General features: G+C 40.2%; 1 protein-coding gene across 1 annotated transcript; it reads right to left on the reverse strand.

Annotated features, from left to right (window-relative positions):
- Nucleotides 1-710: 710 nt before the first annotated feature.
- Nucleotides 711-3,212, reverse strand: LOC144462729 (uncharacterized). Its single transcript, XM_078166936.1, has 2 exons — nt 3,034-3,212; nt 711-2,637 (listed from the first exon to the last, which is right to left on the reverse strand). The coding sequence occupies exons 1-2, from the start codon at nt 3,083-3,085 to the stop codon at nt 2,276-2,278; spliced, it is 414 nt and encodes a 137-aa protein (XP_078023062.1). The 5' UTR covers nt 3,086-3,212; the 3' UTR covers nt 711-2,275.
- Nucleotides 3,213-21,754: the final 18,542 nt, after the last annotated feature.

The following is a 21,754-nucleotide window of genomic DNA, read 5'->3' on the forward strand; positions in this document are numbered from 1 at the left end:
GCAGGAAGATGCCTCACTCATGCTGATGTAACCACAACATTTATAGACTGCACCTGTTAGATAGAGTCGGGGAAACACTGTCTCATCTTTGTTCCAGCTGCATCCATTTAACTGCCTCCATTTTTTCCCTGTCAACCCACTTCACAGTTTCAGTATGATCATACTTATCTGGATCAATAATGAGCCTATTGATGACAAGCAGGTTGGATCTGTTAACATGAGCTAACCTCCAGAAGGAAATGAATGGTATTCTCAGGCATCATGGGAAATTCTGAGAGCCACACTTGCTGAAAAATAAATCAGCCAAGTAGTCATTTTTATTCACCAACCACTCTAGAGTATCTGTGCACAGATATGAGTAATGATATGTTTATTTTATACGGATGAATTATTTAAGAGAACACTTGTCTTATGTGTAAGGATTTCTGTCAAGGTATGTGACAGCTCAAAGAAGCTAAAATGTTTCCCAGAAATTATTCAGGAATGAGAGTTTGCAGCCTCGAGCGATGTGCTTTAAAATGTTGGGATGTGTTGGTCTGCTCTGGATGTGCCACAGTCTCTCACTCCATCAAAAGTGACAACACACAGCAGTAAAATAACGAGCACAGTCTAATGCAATTAAAGAAAGAAAAACAACACGGCAGGGTGGTTATTTGAATTAAGCAGAAACAGTAATGAACAATATATTTCAAGAAAAAACAAACACCAGATAGTCTTTTCTAATGAACTTGCTGTCCAGATGGTTTTAATAATCAACACAATACAAGACTGGTTAGGTATTTGAAATAGGAACCACAACCTCAGGTCTACATGGTGTCACGGTTTGTAAGTTTATATGGCTACCAAGACTGCAGGAGACAATAGCACAGTCTTCTACTGATCAAAGTGCTTTGGTGTGTATTACAGCCCAATCCAGTGCTAAAAAGTCTGTTCATCCAAATGATAAAAAACACATTTTCTCACTTAACCCTTGTGGTATTTAGCGTGGTAGTTTTGGGTTTATTTGCCCAGATTTTGAGTTACCTGTTTCTGAAATTTCTGCCTCCACCCCAATACAATGGAAGTGAGTGGAATTTTATTTATGATGCTTACAGAACTAAAAAATGTCCTTTAGAATATGTACAGGGACTATTTCTTCAGTAGACAGTACTTCTGATTAAATTGAAACACAGCAAGGTCTGTGGATTAGGCAGAACAATCAGGAAGTTGTTTTTAAGCTGAATTTATACTCCAACAATTTTTGTTGGACTGAAGACTCACAAGAAACAGATTCAAAAGGGAATGGTCAAAATCAAATCAGCAGAGACTGAGATATCCTGGTTTTAAATCCCTGGTATGGGTCAAGCTACGAAAATGCTGAATTCTACACTTCCCATAGTGCAATTCAATGGCTTATTTTGTTGTGCTTGGTAGACACCTCCATCTTTCAAACTCTACACCAACACAAGCTTGACAAAGCTCCACTTAGAATCATTTAAGTGAGGTTGGGTACCTAAACCTGTTACCTTGTTATTTGTCAGCAAATAAATGCTTCAACAGGGGCGTTGGTGGCTTAGTGGTAGAGCAGGCACCCCATGTACAAGGCTGTTGCCGCAGCAGCCCGGGTTCAACTCCAGCCTGTGGCTCTTTGCTGCATGTCACTCCCTCTCTCTCTCCCCCTTTCACACTTGTCTGTCCTATCCATTAAAGGCTAAAAATGTCCTCCCTAAAAAATATCTTAAAAAATAAATAAATGCTTCAACTCCTCAAGATCCAAGTAAAGCTCCCATGTCTTACTTGCCACCTGCTGATAAAAATGAAGGTGGTTAGCCTCGAGGTTAGTACTTTTGTGTTGTTGTTGTTTTTAAAGTATCGGTTCAGGCATTGTGTAGGCAAGAATGCCATTTTAAAAGTATCATTTTAGCACTGGTATTGGCAAAAACCCAAATGATACCCAACCCTACATATAAGAAAGCTATTTTGACAGGCAGAGGAAACAGATTTTTATGTGTAAAGAAGTGTAGTTTCCCTTGGAGTGTACATTTTCATTGGTGAAATTCACTTTCATTGTATCGTGGTCAGGGCAAAACATCTTAGAGACAAATCCTGGGCGAAAACTATCTTCATAGATACCATTAGAGATAAGTCTGAGAATATGTTTTGGGTATTTTACTCTTTAAAGCAAGTTAATTTTTAAGAAACACACAGTGGTCATGAATCTTAGAAGTAGACATTAATGCAGCACACTTTTGAGGTGAAGAGACTGATGTAAACAAAATACACCAGACAGTTATCATCAGTCATCCTCCACATCCAGCCGGGTGAAGTAGAAAGTTATCCTGGCCCCTTCGTCTGTATCATACAAAGCCTGGCATGTGTACATCCCCTCTGCATCCCTTTGAAGCTCCTCTATGACTAAAGCAGAGGTGTTGATGAGCACCTGCATGTGGCCCAGGCTGCTGGACTGAGACTGGAGCTTGGGGCCCTGCCCGTAGTTGTAAGCCACTGCTACATTATTATCAGTTCCTGGTTTGGTGAAGCCCCAGATGAAGATGGTGGGCATGGTGGACCCACAGTCCAAGGTGACTGAGCCTCCCACTGTTGCTGTAGCGTTGTAGCGAATATATTCCACTTCCTCGGGGTCAAGTATCTCCAGACCTGTAACACAAGATGGCCGTAGTCAGTTACTATTGCTGTGGGAAAGGAAAAGCTCTCAAGTTGTTTTCTGCACATCGACCAAAACAACCCCAACAAGTTCAGTATTGACAGATGTTTATTAGTAAGTGTCTTCAGAAAACTTTTACAAGACCTCACAGTTCGTTGGGAATGGACTACGTCAGCTTTTGAGGATGAGCAACACATAATTAAACACACTCATAGTTTATCTGCCTCTGGCCTATTTGATGGATCAAATTTTATGACCCTCCCTTTGGCTGCGCTCAGCAATTTGATATAATAATGGCAGCAGTTTGTGATTAAGAGCGACTCGCCTCAACTTGTCTCAAACTCAACATCTTTGTTGTTAAAGTAAGCAAAAGTACAATGATCTTTTACCTTGTAGAGGAAGAGCCAGCCAGCATAGGAACAAGCAGAAATAAGGAATCATCCTCAGACTCCCTGTGGTGTCACAAAGCTTCAACTGGAAATCTCAAGTCAGGAGGCTATTTAAAGCCTATCACAGTGGTGGAAACGTGTCTCCTCTCCAGTCCACACCGCTGTACACACTAAGAGTGACTGAGTGAGGCTGAAGGACTGACAGGGAGAATTCTTTCAAACTACACTGGATTCACTTTAAATTATTCATCAGTGCGTCCACCTCCCCAGTGTCGCTCCATTTTGCCTGTCTCTCCAGCTTTCCACTCATGGCTGGGCTAATGGCTAGACCTGAGAGTGAAAGGTGTAGGGTGTCAGGGTGATGCCATCGCTTCATATATTATTGAATAAATCGGTGGAGATAGCCTTTTTAGAAATTCCATCACTTCTAATGTGAAATGAAAAACCAGCCCGGCAAGGGCGGAAAACTGGCGCCGAGGCTCCCTCGCTAACACATGTGAGTTATTATTTACCCTATGAGAGGCATGCAGCCAGAATAAAATCACAGCTGATTCACATCATCTATTGATAACTATATTTCTCATGACTCAGTGTGTCGTGTCCAAGCTTAGACGGGTGAATCATGGAAGCAGTGCGCAGAGACACTCAAAAATGCATGGGTTTTTGCATAATTCATGCATAGATATTAAAATCCTTAAATGCTTGTGGAAGTAGGACATTCATGCAAGTATCTCTTGTAACAAAAAAAGGCTCTGTTTAGATTAGGTGTAGGAGGAGAGAAACAGTGAGTATCATTAGTGGTGCCACACAGCTGCCACCAGTAAAAAGTCTTGTTTCCCAGAGCCTCTGGCTGATGTTTGGGCCTGCTAGCTGCAACAGAAGATGTTTAAGCTGAGTAGTGCTGCCCTGCAAGCAGCCCGTAAACCTGCTCTTACTGGAGGCAGCCCCAGACTGAGGAGAAGGCTCTAATTAGTAAGGACTTAGTGTTCAGCTCTTTTGGGGGGGAGGAGGAGAACTATATTTAGAAGGCTGCTGGAAGACAGACAGATGTAATAAAAATGCAATATAAAACAACATGGTTTCTGAGGGCAGTGTGGACTGGCAGATGAAGTTCAAAGATGTTACAGGGAAAGACTGACAAGCTAGTAAACACATTACACAATGATGTTTCTGCTAAAATTGCCAAGAGGTGTTGTGCAATGGAAAATACTAACCTGTACCAAAGACCAAAATGTTGCAAAATGAGCAGCAATGAGAGTGAAAGACATTAAAGAGTCAGGAGAGTGTTAGGAAGTTAAGAGTGGTTTATACCAGTGTGGTACTCCAAAGAGTGTGCAGCTTGTTTTCCTGTAGAAAACACAGAAAAGAAAGACGATAAGTTTATGAGGAGTTAACAAATTTAAGAGACTTTGAACTTTGTGTTTTCTTTTAGAAAGAACTGTCAACTTGTTGGAAGGCAGTTTGAAGTTATTTGCATCCTACTGGCTGGTACCCCAGGGTATATAACAGGCATGGCTCGCAATACATGTTATTAATTAACTGTGAAAGGCAGCTTTAGGCATCTCAGCCTGCAGCCTGCCAAAAATCTATTAGAAATGCTGTAGCTTTATTGTATCTGATCCGAATTAGGCCTTAAATAAGCAATACAATTATCCTTGATATAATACATTAATTCTGTGGACAGTTAAAGTTTAAATGCATGTGTAGTGCAGTTAGGCCACTGACAAAACCGTGACAACACCGTCTTACAGCTGCTGCACCAGGCTATAGCGATGTCCAAGCTATGACAAAGGAGAGCAGGAGTGTGATTTGTCATTAATGGGACGAAGTAAGTCCTGTTCTGCTGGAGTAAGAGCTGACCAAATTCCTCACTGGTGAAGCACATCCTTTCTATGTGCTGCAGTCCTGCATACAAGGCCTGCCACATCTGCTGGCAGCCTGCCTGATTTGCTGCCTGGCTGCTTGCAAATCTAAAAAAAAAAAAAAATGGGGAGGAAGAAGACCAGGCGACTGGAAAATGTGAGTTGTTGAAAAACAAAATGTTTTGGATGGTGGTTGGTGTGGGGGAAGTTGGCCTTGGTGTGGGGGAGTTAGCGACCATGGAAAGTTGCATCTTATCTGGACCCTCTTAGCCCTGTAAAAGCTCTCAGGTGCAGTGCCCCATTGAGTGGATCCGGCCAGGCTGAGCTTGAGCAACGTTTTTGTTTTTGGCAGCAGATGAGAGAACAGAATCAGACCCAGATAGCTGGGACTATATGGGGATCTGGGTAACACATTACTGCCACCCCAACATGTGCCACCCGCCCCGACTGTGAACACTTGGCAGCACTGCGCTTTATGTGAGAGCAAAGCTGGCAAAACAGGTGGGTTCCATGAGCGTGCCCTATGATTAGATCAGTCATTACCAACGGCATTGTTGAAAGCAAAGCTAACCTCTTATTTCAGAGGACCACCTGTACTGGAATGTGTTACTAAAGCTTAACAGCAGATGATTCAATCTCTGGATGGGAAAAATAGTCTTGGCTTACAGTGAGGATGTGTGTTTCCACTTATCACCTAATGAGATTGAGATTCCCAGTGCTGCACAGCCACTGTGTTTATTTTTGTAACTCAGGTTTTATCAGAGTTGTTCAGCTTCCAACAATGTTGACTTCCTCCTAAGCGTAGCTGTCTGCTGTGCCCTGCCATCCTCAGACTTGAGTCCCATACATCTTATGCTGGCTGCAACTGTGAGGTTTCCTCCTCCTCATCCTCCTCCTCCTTCTCCCTGCTTTTTCTTCAGTTGACATTTGTGTCAGGGACCACACATTGCGAAGGTGGAGCAAGGCTGTTGTACTATTCTGGCAGACAGGGTAACATATATTAGGCAGCCTACCGTATATTTCTGCTCTATCATCATTTATCTACCAGGCAGGCAGAGCGGAGGTAAACACGGCTGTGCAGAGGCTTGTGCTCGTAAAGCACAGAGGCCCACCCCCATGACCTTCATTTCCCTCCTGGCTCACTCATCTCACAGCCTCAGACCTCGCCATGATGGCCTCTTCTGCAGAGGGCTCCCTGTTGGGCCTCTACCTGAATCACAGAGCAGAGCACAGCCACAGCTGACTGGCCTTGGGACAAGGGCAGCAGGAAGGGGCCTCTCTCCTCAACTGAGCCCCAGGAGTACACAGGGACAAAATATAGTTTTACACAAGAGTTACAGATAACCTCTGAAGTCCTGTAGCCATGCACAAATGGAGTGTTCAGTATGGGGCTAGAATCAAGTTTTCCTATAACGTGATAAAATAGGTCAGCAGAGGTCAGATAATTCCAATTGTAGCCTACTTGTACTAGAAGGTGCCGTAATAATACTCAAAACATAACAGTAAAGTGATTTGTATCAGAAAGCAAGTTTCAAAAGTAGATCACACACACCTATTCTTAAAGCAGTGGTAAAACATTTTTGGAAATATGTTTACGTACTTTCCTTACAAGTGTTTGATGTGAAGATACTAGGGGTGGGCAATAGGCTACTGCAAAATTCAGTTTTGATCGAATACCAAGGTGGGTGTCATGGTGATTAGATTATTTTTTGAAGCCTTTTGCTTTATTGTTGTTTATTGGATAGTACAGGTAAAGAGTAACAAGAAAGGGGGAGAGAGGATGACATGCATAAGGGCCTAGCATCACGACATGGGTTGTATGCAGACTCTTGAAATACAAATGGTTACAACATAGAAGAGAGAAACTGATTTCTTTTTTTGGTATCAGTCCTACTGATGCTAGGATCGATCTTCAAAACCAAAACATAGTATCTGTAGTATTAATATTTTGATATCAATCCACCCACACTTGGAAGAAACCACTATTTGTCGGCTCAGTTTAGCTCAGCATAAAGAATAGAAACAGGGGGAAACAGCTAGCCTGGCTCTGTCCAAAGGTAAAAAAAAAATCCATCTACCAGCACCTCGAAAGCTCACCAATTAACATGTTATTGTAATATCATAACACAATGCTTTGTAATAACTGAGACCTCCTGGGTTTAAGTGGATAAGCTCAACTGTTTTTTAAAGATAAATTCGCTCACACAGCCACTGGGGTGGATTTCCTGATCACTTCTACGGGAAAAAACTTACATTACAGTGTGCCCTTTAGTTTAATATTTAGTGTTGACATCTTGTTTTTCTCAAAACAAGAAGAAAAATCTGTCAATGGGGTAAGATTATTTAACTTGTTCCCAATTAAAATCAACTTGTGTAAACGATTTACTTGAATCAAGTGTCGTTCTCTTGAGACTAGTGGAGAGATCTGCTTATTCTGCCTTGTTTCAAGATGTTTACACTCACAGAGTTCTGTAACAAGAGAACCCACATTGGATCGAACAGGAGTCTCACTCCACTCACTGAAGTTTTATTTTGGTTTCAGAAGGAGACATTGTTAAGACTCAGTGCAGTACTAAACAGGCTCTGACTGTGGTGATTTTTTACAGTGTGCTGGTCTGAGTGGAGCTTGTGACATGCTAGGTTGGGTATGTAAACCACAGGACTACAGAGGGCCTGGCACTCTCCCCTCCTGTGAAGCAGAAAGCAGGTCCATGTCAAGGAACGTGTGTGAAGTCCTGGACGAGCTGACCTGGAAAGAGCCAGATGGGGATTGGGGTTTAAGCACCATAGAGGCCTTCTGCAAACAACATGTGGAAAGGCTTTGGCGGCTAATGTAGTGTGGAGTATTTATGTACTGAGTGCAGACTTGACCACTGTCCATCATGATCTGGGGAGCAGATATGCCACATACAGCCACGACCTCTGCAACCATTTCCACAAGACCACCTCGTCTGGACCAGCCTACCCCCAACCCCATCCCCAACACCGCCCCCTTCTCCAGCCTTTCTCCCCACGGGACCCTCATACTGCTCCTGGTTCAGCTGTTTAGTGTACAGTAGCTCATACCCACAATCCTCTCTGAGCAGGTGGTCTGTCATAGGCCTCTTTGTTTTCCAGAGTCTCACATGGCAGCTGAGGACAGAGAAAAAGAGGAACATACAATAATCCAGCACTTTAGGCTCTTTTGGCTGCCCCTTCTCTGATTTAATTCATTTAGAATGTCAGAATGTCATCAGATTGGGAGAGCAAGGTTGACATAGTGGTTTTCTCAATGAATATTTCATTTGGTGGTTTAACATACTTTGTTTTATAATGCCTATAGGGCCATATTGAAGGCAACAGTGACTGTAGCAAGTTCTGCTTTGATGTTACTGTAACAAAATGTATCCTTAATATATTCCTCCTGATCTTTACAATATTTGAGCCTGCTCTGTAACTATTGTAATTTGTGGGGTTTGTGTGTTTGTGAGAGGTCAGGGAAAAGTGCCAAAAACTCTTAATTACATTTCAGAAACCAAAAACCTTCATGTTCACAAGATACTGAAGAATCAGATGAATACATGATTTAGACGACTACCTGTCAGTGTTCTGTGTTAAAGGGATAGTTTGGATCTTTTTAAGCGGTGTTGTATAAGGTACCATATTTAGTGTATCACATACAGTAGATGCCAGTCAGCATGCCCCCAGTTTGGAGAAGCAGGCTGGAGTCTGACACGAAAGCTGAGCACTGCCATGGGGTCAGCAAAAAAATGGATTTTAGCCACCTAAAAAATGTCCCACCTTAAAAAACATTAAAATTACGGTTTCTGTCAGTGCAGTCTGGTAGTTTTGACGAGAGCATACATATGGCACTTCCACATCAGAACGGGCTGTCTGACGGAAAGGTAAAGCTGTGAAAATACTCTGAATATAGCATTACACCTAAATTGTTATAGATTTTTTAGGTGGGACTTTTTTTGATGTGGCTAAAAAGGCAGAACGCTGCTTAGCTTCTTTGTCTGCACTCTTGTCTACTTCTCCAAACTGGGGACATGCTGACATTATGTATGTGCATGTGATACACTGAATATGGATAAGTACCTCATACGACGCACTTAAAAAATTCTGAACAATCCCTTTAAATGTTTATGTGCCATACGAGAACCCATACAGACACTGGCCCCATAGCATTATTTTGTGTACAATTAAATGCTACATGTAGTCTGATTGACAAGAAATGTCCAACTTGACACAGACAAGTACTGTAACTGTCTTGAGACTAGGGGGCATGGTGATCATATAAAGGACAATGCCAGTGCTGGTGCATGTTTTTTAAGTAATGGTTATTTGATGTCTTGCAGAAACTTCAATGAGAAGATCAGCGCATGTTTAATATCTGTACAATTAATATGTGACTACAACCAGCAGCTAGTTAACTTAGCTAAGCATGAAGACCGGAAACGGGGGAAACAGCTGGTTCTGTCCAAAGGTAGGAAAAAAAAACAGTTTTGTTTTGTTTCTCCAGCCATTCATACTTCATGACAATCAACACAGATTTAGAATGACAGAGACTTGAGTCTTACCCTATACTTAATGCAATGCACTTACAGTTATTGATGACATCTTACTATTGTTGCTAATAGGCTGAATGCACTCATTGACCCTTTGAGACAAAAGCTTGAAAGTAATGTAATCCGTTACAGTGAAAACCATATTTAGTTTGAATTTTCTGCAACAGTGATGTTAATGTGTGTGTCGCAAACATTTCCAGCTATTCTGCTTTACCATCCAACAGAGTGACAATAAAAACAGACATGGAATAAAAAAGGAACTAATGGAAAGTTGGTAAAAACAAAGTTCATGAAACTAAAACTATAGCATGCTTTCAAAAATGATTAGCAGTAATATTAAATGTACAGTATGTGATGTGTCTTAAACATGCAGAAACACAGGTGTTTAAATGGCTGTGGGCAGATGCTAACTTGATTTTTTTCCTTCAGTGTCAGACACCATATTTCACTGTCACTGTGACCCTTGTTTTCTTGTTCAAACTGTTTATACTACATTTGGGGAACACTTTGTATTATTATCCAATTTATCACCAGATGTACGACAGTAAATTATCAGACTCCCTCAACAGAAGCCAACACTGTGGCATGTCAACAATTTAAATGTTGAGACGTTTCCCTAAAACCAAAAATTAGCTGCAAAAATGCTTCAAACATGACAGTGAAATTACTATTTTGTTTCCAATGGTGTAATAGAGTTGTCAAACATGGTTTAACTCCTTCGTCTTCTGGAAAAAAATCTATTCTGTGTGTAATTCACGAGCACAAGTGGGAGTGTGAACGTGCGGGATGCTGGTTGGCACGATATTCACTGATCCAGCAGTGGCAGAAATCTGAGAGTCTTTGCAGCAGAGTCTCTCAGTTTTGGTAAGATCAGGCATGAGTTTGCTTAATATGCAGATTGAGATGTTTATTTTATTTTAAAAAGAAGGTTGAAAGTGCATCAAAATATCATTGAAATCATTAAGACGTAATTCATTTCTCTATTTCTCCACACTCAAATTCACACGACTACTGTGGACTACTAATTGTGGGTTCATGTGCATTTCTGGACTTAACGACATGTCTTCTCTGCTGGAATAAATATATCCATTATCTGTGGTGACGTAATGGAACCAACTATGATCTCAGCTAACATCAAACCAGTTCATAACTCCCATGCTACTAGCTGCTAATGTGTATATGTATCACCCCACCCGTCTGTTGGCTCACACCTAAAGCACTACAGCTGGTGATCAACTTTTAGGCTGACATATTAATGAAATACAGCCGATGCTGTTGCTATGAAGTAACACTAATGAAATCATATTTTTGCAACAGGGAGAACAAAAGAAATTACCATTTGAGCTTCATCATCACTTGGAATGACGGAAAGCAGTATTAACTTGCACGCCATGTTTTTAAGAAATACAGCCAGCATACAGGTCAACTGGATAATGTGTTCTACTGATTTCATTTTAAACTTATGCATTATGTAGGGAAAAAAAAGCCATTACACAGTGGTTGTGTTTGAGATTGGTTACTTTTTAACACTCTCAGCCAATAGTGGCTCAATTTGTTGGTGACTTAGCCTGTAATATTTAATATGGAGGTGTCTATAATTCTGAGGCTCTCTACTTTATAATTTCCCAGATATAAATGTAAAAAAAATGAGAGGCTGCATGGTTCATGGCAATATTTTATCAATGTTTAACCCATAAGAACCCGGACCAATTTCTCCTTAAAGGAAAATTATGGGGGGCATAAAACAGACTAAATAGACCACATAGAACATATTTCTGACATTTTTTTCAAAATACCACCCCTCACTGTCAGAGACCTGTAATGTTACATATATGTCACATTGGGCGTTAAGAACCTGGATAATTTATCCATCAAGGAAAATTATGGGGGACATAAAATAGACTAAATAGACCATATAGAACACATTTCTGACATTTTTCTCAAAATAACACTCATTAGTGTCAAAGATCTGTCAATGGGTGTTAATGGTAAATTCATTCCTCTTTTGAAACTTAATCAGCCTTAGTCTTTTTTGGTTTGATAACAAAGCTTTGTCTTTTTATTTGCGTTTCCACAATATCATAACTTTACCTCTTAGGTTTAACAACAAAATCTTTAACAACAAAATTTTGATTTATTTCACAATACAAAAATTTGTAAATTGAATTAAAAAAAATGACTGCCTCATCATATTGGAGGTCTTCTCAACAAGCCATTGTAGCTGTAAAAAAACTGAGCTACAGTCTTTTTCTGGTCATGTTTTTCTGTTTGGTAACAAAGATTCTAACTTTACCTCGTAGGTTTAACAACAACATTTTCTTTTCATATTTGTTTTACAACACACAAATGAATACATTTGCAAAAATCTGCAAATTGAATAAAAATACAAACTACTACTGGGTAGTTGTATTTTGCTGTCCAGGGTTCATCTTTGGTTGAGGTACTTCATCTAAATCACCTGATTCACTGCAGTCTGAATCACTAGACTCACTTGACCTGTCATTCTCCATGTCTTTGTTGCTGGAAGTGTAATCAGGGTCTTCAAGGTCGTCATCTGAGCTACTTTCACATCCCTCAAAGTCACTGTCGTCTCCCTGGATGACTGTCAGTGCATCCTGAACACTGTATCGCTTCTTATCCATAATGCAGATAAAAATAAATTACAATTTTCAATTATTCTTTTCAATTTTTATTATTTATTTATTTTCATTAAATTTTAAAATGATATAGGGTAGAACAAAGTGATATAGGGTCTGTTTTTTATTCACTGATGGGTAAAAATGGTTTCCTTATATATTTTGTTAATAATAGGATTCATATAATGTGATTTTTTGTTTACATTTGTTTTAATATGCTTTGAATTGAACAATATAAAATGTATTAACTAAATATCATTGAAAAAGTTAAGCCAACTGAGCAGATCATAAAAAAAATTCTTATTGTGACATATATGTCATATATGGTTTTCCATGACAATTTTAAGGTTAAAGGTCCGATGTGACATATATGTCACAACGATATTTACCTGACTTGTTTTATATCAATTTGTTCATGAAATGTGTTCACAGCAGGTTAAATGTAATAAAGGACTTGTTATGTAAGCATTACATTTCTTAAATGGTTTGAATCTTACCTTTGGCAACCAAAAACAAGCTTTTTAAATTTAGCTAGCTCTGCCCCTAGTGGTAACCTGGCACACAGACATCTTGGAAATGTTGCTGTGGGAAGACCAAATCACATGACCTGTCACATGATCCACCAGGATGTTAAGTATGTGTCACTCTGGGACTTCATGAGTTAAAGTCAAGGAGAAAGCTGTTTATGGAATTTTCCAGAACATTTAAAGGATGTGTGGCACCTGTGTCACAGTGGGTTCTTATGGGTTAAAATGTTAACGGCTATTAGGTGGGTATCTTGAATTAACACACGAGCCTTTTATTTTCAACCACAGTAAGAGGCTAAAAGCTAATCTATATGCTTCTGAAACTAAATTTGAACATTCTAGTGATATTTTTTTGAAGTATTGCCACTCTGAGTTGCACAAAGACCAATGAAATATGGCTTAACAAAAAGGCCTGAACAGTGCTTTATACAAAAAAAAAAAGAGATGTTAATAATGAACAAAAAAACTTAATTACCAGCTTGACATTCATCAGTCTTCAGGACTTGGCTGGACAGTTTCTTGTAATCTCAAGCACCTCAATGTAACACGTGACAGATGTTTCCATGTAAGACAGAGGTTAAAACCCACCATCAGTTCCTCCCGTCTCCCTGTTCCCTTCAGCTACTTTACAAGCTTCTAAAATGGATACTTGCTCATTCCGAAGTGGTTTCTACCATTTATATGGAGGAGGTCACGAGAGCTATTTGGATGGGAAAGGTGACTGTAAAGTGTTCAGTTACTGTTGCTTTTGTTTCTCCTCTCATTATTTGGACCTGATGAATATTACAAGAAGAAAGAGACCTGTGTTGTCACATTTGGAAAATAAACTCTGCATCTTTTATTTTTGAAAACTGTATTTTGAATGGAGAATACTGTTTCTCAGTATGGATTACACACTTAGATATGTATGTAGAGTTAAATTTACTGTAGGTGGTGTTAAGGTCTTTTTGCAGTAAGACATGCACTGGAGGTGTGCAGAACAATGCTCAGACACAACATTTTACTTTTATGTGTAATCTGTCATACAGATGGAATAGAAAAGAATAGACGTTAATACTGTATAATTTCACCATCAGCTGAAGTTTGCACACTTGTCGCAAAGTGAAACCATAGTCTGTGACTTTGTGCTATTCCACAAGCTCATACCTTTTCCAAAACTACTGACACTGTACCTGGCATGCTTCTATTCACACATGCAGTAGCCATGTAAAAAACATCAACAAAGATAAACTAAACTATCTTCACGGCCCATGAGTTTTACAGACTGACACAAATCTGTGACCGCTTGTATCGTGTAGGTTTCTCCGCTCACTGCATAGTTTTTGTAAGGTAAAGACATTAAAGCATTACATTTTTTTCAAAAACAAACTTGAACCCTGGAGTGCCTTCCCCATCTGGAAGCAGTAGAGTGCTTGTCTAAAAGATAAAAACGATATGAATCGCTGCTGGCAACTCAAATGTCCAGTCTGGGATCAATTACCTAGACAGGATTCAGAGAGAGAGAGGAGGGGAGCACAGATTCTATATCACGGTCTGGTCCAGCATACTCATGTAGCCCACATACACCCACACACAAACACACACGCACACACTAAACAAACTGCTCTGTGACCTGCAGCTTGTGCGCACGGTTCCCAGTGTCTGGTTATGGATTGGCTGAGACCGCATGCTGCCATGTTCCCGCCCCACTCGCACACTGCATTTAACAAGTGACTGATGGCAGTTCCAGATGAGGCCGCTCTCAGCCAGCTGCTCTGTCATGTGGGTTGGGGCAAGGATTTCTGCTAGGATCAATAGAATGAGATGGTTGTCTCTTTTACGGCTCTGTGTAGCTTTAAAGTATAAAAGAAATCTTATACGAACACGTTAATTATTCAATTTTAAGGATTATTTCCTGGCTTTATGTTCAATATCCAAGTTTGTCTAACATTTCTTTATGCAGGATTCATATGGTTCAGCACCATGAAAACATCTGCCCAGCAGCCTCAACGAAATGCATTGTGGGACGTTTGAGACAGAGGGGAGGAGGGTCGTAATGGAATGAATATGAATAACACAAAGTAAAAACAGACAGCACAACCAGGAGGGGAGAATGGGAGAGAGACAAAAGGATTTAATATGATCCAGATTGTTTTGAGCTCTAACTGTTTCAAAGGGAGACGCTGCCATATGTACGTCTACACTCACTGTGTTTGTTGGAGCACTGAGCGGGCAGATCTAGGCATTCGGAGCTTGACAAAAGGTCACAGCAACACCTTCATTCCCCATAACCTTTTTAGGGTCAAGCTCCAATGCACAAATAGTGCAGGACCTCACCTCATGTAGCCCCATTAAACTTCATAGGCACGGCCTGCTCTGTGTCTCCCATTACCCTCACAAATGTAAATACACAGAGTTGCAACTGGTCGGTTGTTACACATTATTGCACAGTGTTATTTTGATTTGCAGGCCACTTACATGCTGTATCAGATTAGTCAGATTAATCTGAGTTGATTTCAAATAAAACATTACCCATCAGCATAATTAGTTATTATAAAACAAAATTACACCTGCAAAGCATCTGTCCAACTGAGAATGTCTTTTCCTGTCTTGTGCTGATGATTAGGGATCAGAATAATTCTTATATTGTCAGTACATTTTTTTTTATTTTTAAGCTTACTTTTTACTTTATTACTTTTTTAAAAAACGTGCTTAACAATACATCTTCATTTTATGTTTCAGGTACTGGCACCAGTTGATTTCATATTTTTCTTCTTTTCTTGTAAATTGTTTAAAACTATCTAATATTAATTTATCAAATATTTCAAATAATATCCACAGGTATGTTCGTGCACTAACTCGAGATTTGAATTTCATGCAGTTGGGTTGTTTTGGATGAGAAATGCTCTGCCAACATGGCACCCATGGCAGTTTATATAAAACCTGAATTTGCCGAATGTGAATATTTTTGGAATCTAAAGTTATCTGCTTTTCAGTGAGCCATACCTGCAAAGCAAATCTGTCACTAAAGGAAGGGAGCAGTGAACGACTGTGACCATGATTAAAATTCACCAGAGCAACTCTACTGCCATCTACTGTCTGCTCTTGTTTTCCACAATGAAAACTGTGCAATTGTTCTATTGTGTGGAGGTAAACCTTGAGCAGGAGGAGATTACTCTGACCCCTAGTATGATAAAAGAGGAGCAACATTGATCTGAACTGGCTGCAATGATAACAAAGAGTCTTGATCAGCTAGTTTTGTCCAAATTTGAAACCTTCTGCATTTCAGCTAGAAGACAAACCTCTCTGAGAACAATGTGGTCAACATGGGCTTCCACTAATACCTGGATTCTATCTAAATCCTGTGCCAGACTGCTGTGATTCATGCTTCGTGTTTTGGAGTTTGGAGTTGCTGCTTTTCCAACTCAACATAGCTCACCAAATGTCTTATGGATTATTGGTATTTTGCCATCATGGAGACAACATTCTTTAGTTTCAGTTAGGGGGTTCATGCAGCTAGTGTTATGAAATCCTCCTAATTCTTCCTGTCTTTATATGAACCTAATGTTTGTAAGTTTTATTTGGGTTCATATACTTACACTTTTTTGTCTGGCTTTAGTTGTAGTATATGTATAAAACCTCCCATGCACGCCAGCATGGAGACAAAATTTGAATATTTGTGTTTTAATGACCACCCTGCTGTCAGTGTAATAATTACTGAACCCAAAGTATCCAACTAAACATTACCTTCATTCACCTCCTTCCTGGGCCTAATCCAAGAAAACAAGTTGGCCATCTACTAGTGAATTGGCCACATGGGTATTTAGTTGTGCCAACAGCCTTGATCATAACACAAACAAGACTGTGGAGATTAGATTGACTTCCACAAGAACCCAGATGCTCATCTCCCCCTGGTAATCAACGATACAACCTTGTACACACAGCTGAGTCGATTAAATACATAAGAGCACTCAGATCGGAAGAGGACATTTCCAGCTTGACTGAAAGATGCTCTTCCTGTCTCAAACACGTCATGGCAGATAGTCCAAATTCTTATCTATGATCATCATCATCTTCCATCCCTGCTTGGCCTGGCTCCGCCTCCTCCGTCTCTGAGCAATTTGTCATTTCTGTGTGTGCTGGCTGCCCTCCATCAAAGACCTGCATGATTTTAAAGTAAGGGCAAGAGGGAAACATGATTGTTGCTGACTTTGCCCATCTGGGAAACCACCTGTTTGAGATATCGCTCCTGTGCATCGGTGCCTGCACCAGACGCCACGGCAACTGCTTCTCCCCAATTACAATTACCCTCTCTCCAAAAACACACACACCCACCGTCAGACTGACTGAACAAACAAACAAATCTGAACATGGCTGCTGGTTATTAGGTTATTCAAGCTATTTATCAATGTCAACCACTGACGCACCATTGCTACTTTGTTTTGTGCTTCACTGCATTCTCAAGTTGATCCTTCTCTGTTTGACATATTTAGGATTATGACTGATAATGGCAGCTTTGTATGTCAAGACTATTGCACAGTTTCAGTGTAGTTTCATTTCATCTTCACTGTTAAGTCCTATATTTTTCACGCACCTATGTCAGTTCTTATCTGTGTTATATACAGTACAGGCCAAAAGTTTGGACACACCTTCTCATTCAATGCGTTTTCTTTATTTTCATGACTATTTACATTGTAGATTCTCACTGAAGGCATCAAAACTATGAATGAACACATGTGGAGTTATGTACTTAACAAAAAAAGGTGAAATAACTGAAAACATGTTTTATATTCTAGTTTCTTCAAAATAGCCACCCTTTGCTCTGATTACTGCTTTGCACACTCTTGGCATTCTCTCGATGAGCTTCAAGAGGTAGTCACCTGAAATGGTTTTCCAACAGTCTTGAAGGAGTTCCCAGAGGTGTTTAGCACTTGTTGGCCCCTTTGCCTTCACTCTGCGGTCCAGCTCACCCCAAACCATCTCGATTGGGTTCAGGTCCGGTGACTGTGGAGGCCAGGTCATCTGCCGCAGCACTCCATCACTCTCCTTCTTGGTCAAATAGCCCTTACACAGCCTGGAGGTGTGTTTGGGGTCATTGTCCTGTTGAAAAATAAATGATCGTCCAACTAAACGCAAACCGGATGGGATGGCATGTCGCTGCAGGATGCTGTGGTAGCCATGCTGGTTCAGTGTGCCTTCAATTTTGAATAAATCCCCAACAGTGTCACTAGCAAAACACCCCCACACCATCACACCTCCTCCTACATGCTTCACAGTGGGAACCAGGCATGTGGAATCCATCCGTTCACCTTTTCTGCGTCTCACAAAGACACGGCGGTTGGAACCAAAGATCTCAAATTTGGACTCATCAGACCAAAGCACAGATTTCCACTGGTCTAATGTCCATTCCTTGTGTTTCTTGGTCCAAACAAATCTCTTCTGCTTGTTGCCTCTCCTTAGCAGTGGTTTCCTAGCAGCTATTTGACCATGAAGGCCTGATTCGTGCAGTCTCCTCTTAACAGTTGTTCTAGAGATGGGTCTGCTGCTAGAACTCTGTGTGGCATTCATCTGGTCTCTGATCTGAGCTGCTGTTAACTTGTGATTTCTGAGGCTGGTGACTCGGATGAACTTATCCTCAGAAGCAGAGGTGACTCTTGGTCTTCCTTTCCTGGGTCGTTCCTCATGTGTGCCAGTTTCGTTGTAGCGCTTGATGGTTTTTGCGACTCCACTTGGGGACACATTTAAAGTTTTTGCAATTTTCCGGACTGACTGACCTTCATTTCTTAAAGTAATGATGGCCACTGGTTTTTCTTTAGTTAGCTGATTGGTTCTTGCCATAATATGAATTTTAACAGTTGTCCAATAGGGCTGTCGGCTGTGTATTAACCTGACTTCTGCACAACACAACTGATGGTCCCAACCCCATTGATAAAGCAAGAAATTCCACTAATTAACCCTGATAAGGCACACCTGTGAAGTGGAAACCATTTCAGGTGACTACCTCTTGAAGCTCATCGAGAGAATGCCAAGAGTGTGCAAAGCAGTAATCAGAGCAAAGGGTGGCTATTTTGAAGAAACTAGAATATAAAACATGTTTTCAGTTATTTCACCTTTTTTTGTTAAGTACATAACTCCACATGTGTTCATTCATAGTTTTGATGCCTTCAGTGAGAATCTACAATGTAAATAGTCATGAAAATAAAGAAAACGCATTGAATAAGAAGGTGTGTCCAAACTTTTGGCCTGTACTGTATATATATATATATATATATATATATACATATATATATATATATATATACATATAATCTGAAGATGTATGATACATTTATACAAGAGCGCACACACACACATTAGAGCACAAGCAGCTATTGTCTGTTGAGTACATGCTGTTCTCAAATGTACTCTGTTTTCCACTCTGAAACCGGTGGTGGAGATTGTAGGTGAGGGACTTGACTTCCTACACTGATACACACAATGGCATGGGTAGTGTTTGTCACCACGGAAACCATTAGTTTCTTGGCAACATTCCTATCATCTCTAGCCGACTAAAATCAAATCTAATGATGGGATTCCAGCAGTCGGCTGAAAGAGGAATGTTTGCGAGCAAAGTGCTGGTAAAGGCTCTGGCAGTATGAAAAAGCACACAGGTGAGAGGGAAAATAATGATGAGGTACAACAAACTTTTTCTGTTTTTGTCCCTGCATAATGGGTCGACACAGACTTCCTGCTGACAGGTGGCTTTCTTAAGACCAGACGTTTAGGCTTGAATCCTGTCATCTGAAATGTTCTTGAATGAAAAGTGTGAGAGGGTTAACATGCATCTCCATCACTGAATGTTAGCCTATAAAATGCAATAACATTTTTCGTATGCAGCAGTAACAGAGCCACAAGTTGTTTACCCACATTGGTAATTCACATTCTCACACTGACCTCTGCACCTCACAAGCAGATACATGTTTTTAATTAGTCATTTGTAAGTAACTGCACAGAGAGAGATTAGGGCTGATCCTCTCAACTACCACCATCTCAATCCACTATGGAGTCAACATAAGCCTCTACATTCAAAGATCCATATTTCTGTCATCATCATTACTAATATACATTTATTTTTGTTTCAAATCTCTTTATTTGCATAAAATGTTGTGGAAGGTCCTCTCTTAAATACATCTCCCTGCGTATTTCTTCCCTGTAGCGCCATCACATTCCCTAAGGGTAAACCAATTTACATTCTTGTTTTGCTCTTCAGATCCATGCCAGTTTCCATGACAACATAGTTTCACTTTCTCATCCTCTCTGTCTCACTCTCTCTGTCTCCCACCTCTCTCTCCCCTGTTCTCTCATTCCCCACTGCTCCTTTCTTATGTTCTCTTGACCTTCCTCCAATGTTTCATTTTCTATCTCTCCAAATACCGGGCTCCAAATTCCTCCTCTCCTCATTTCCTCACCTAATTGAGCTCATTCCTCTGCTTGCCATATACCAGCAGAGAATAATGGACTCAGATAAAATATATCTCAGGGGAGAACGGCGAGATAGAATTCCCAGCATTTTTTTGCATTTTCATCATAAAATACAAATGCTGCATACTCTGTCTGCAGGCTGTTTTATTCTCTCTTAAATATCCCTGGGCTGGTCTATTTGGCAGGAGTGATGCCTCAAGCCCAGAATTATTGAATCAAAACAATGTGGAGCAGAGTTTTCTTTCTTCTGATTGAAATAATACTCTTGTTTGGCAATTAGTGTCTACACAATAGCACACACAACTTAAAGCGGGGTAGGACAATGATAAAGACAAGATGCCTCAGTCAAATAACCATATACGTTTCCTAATCTGTTAATTTAGTTGTCCAAACATTAACAACAACAACAACAACAACAACAACAAAAGCTTTCATCCTAAACCCAGCCTGAGCTTTTTTTTTCATTCAGTTTGGCATATAATGACAGAACAATATGAAGTGCACATCTCTAACCAATGACATAATTAAAATCTCAAGCTATTTAATTACTCAATGATTAAAAATGTCTGGTGCCAACAGGTGTGATGGCACTTCCTCGGCTGATTAATGCCAGTCCTTTCTGCCTTGTCTGGAAGGAGAAGGTCATGAAGACAGTGGTCCATCTCCTGCACGACTTTGACCAGTCTGCCTGCTCACGCTCCATGTCTGCAGGTCAGGGAGTCTCAGCAAGGCACTTTTGTGGTTTGTGATTATTTTTGCTTCTCCACTCTGACTCACATCCACTGCAGATTGCCATTTCATTTCTCTTCATCTCAGTATACATCACTGCAGCTCCCCTCTCAATGATCTATGACTTTATTGTATGTGTCCTTCCCTATATTCAACTGGTTGCCTTATAAAAAAATCAGGGTTTCTTATTCATTCTTTCAGCAAAAAAGGGGAAAAAATCCCAATACTAAGGATGGTCTACAAACCTACATCCTAAGCAACTGTTGCAGGTGCAAATCTTTGCAACATCTGAACAAGAAAAGCATATGAGATATGCTCTTCACTTGAACAATGTCTTAAGTTGCCTTGATTTTGACAATTACTTTGGTAGAGCTTAGTTGTAGCCAGTACTGGAAAGGTGTAGATGTTTCATACTGCTCCTACATATAGTCTAATGTAAGTGTTCTTCCTTGTATAAATTGCTGCACTAAAACACATCTGCCCTGTCAGCCTTTTCGAGATAACAAATAATGTATGAAACATAAGGCTCCTTAAACTCCCATCTAAATTCAAAAACACAATCAGTGTATTCGCAAAAAAGGCCTTTATCCCATGTTCACTTGAGTGTATGTTGCCAAGCCTACGCTGCTACCCATACCACCAGAGGGAGTATTCAACTAAAAAAAGAGCAGGTTTAACAGTGAAACAACTGGATCTTCACTCTGAGTAACTTTATAATGGTTCCCCCAAACCTGAAGTGTCTGAATTCAGTTTGCAGTGTCTCTGATTTACTTCTACTTTGAATTTGAAATCTTTTGCAGGATAGTGTCCCATAGGGATGTGGCTTGAGGTGGAGAGGGTGATTTGCTGGATCAGATAGGCCCAATAAAATAGAAATAAAACACCTAATATTTGCTATTTTAATGATTATTTTATTCTTACAAGTTCAGGAAAGCACCTACAGTGTATTTCATGTCTGAAAGACAGCATTTTATTTC

This window comes from Epinephelus lanceolatus, chromosome 4 (genome assembly GCF_041903045.1).
Source record: "Epinephelus lanceolatus isolate andai-2023 chromosome 4, ASM4190304v1, whole genome shotgun sequence".
NCBI classification, from domain to species: Eukaryota; Metazoa; Chordata; class Actinopteri; order Perciformes; family Serranidae; genus Epinephelus; species Epinephelus lanceolatus.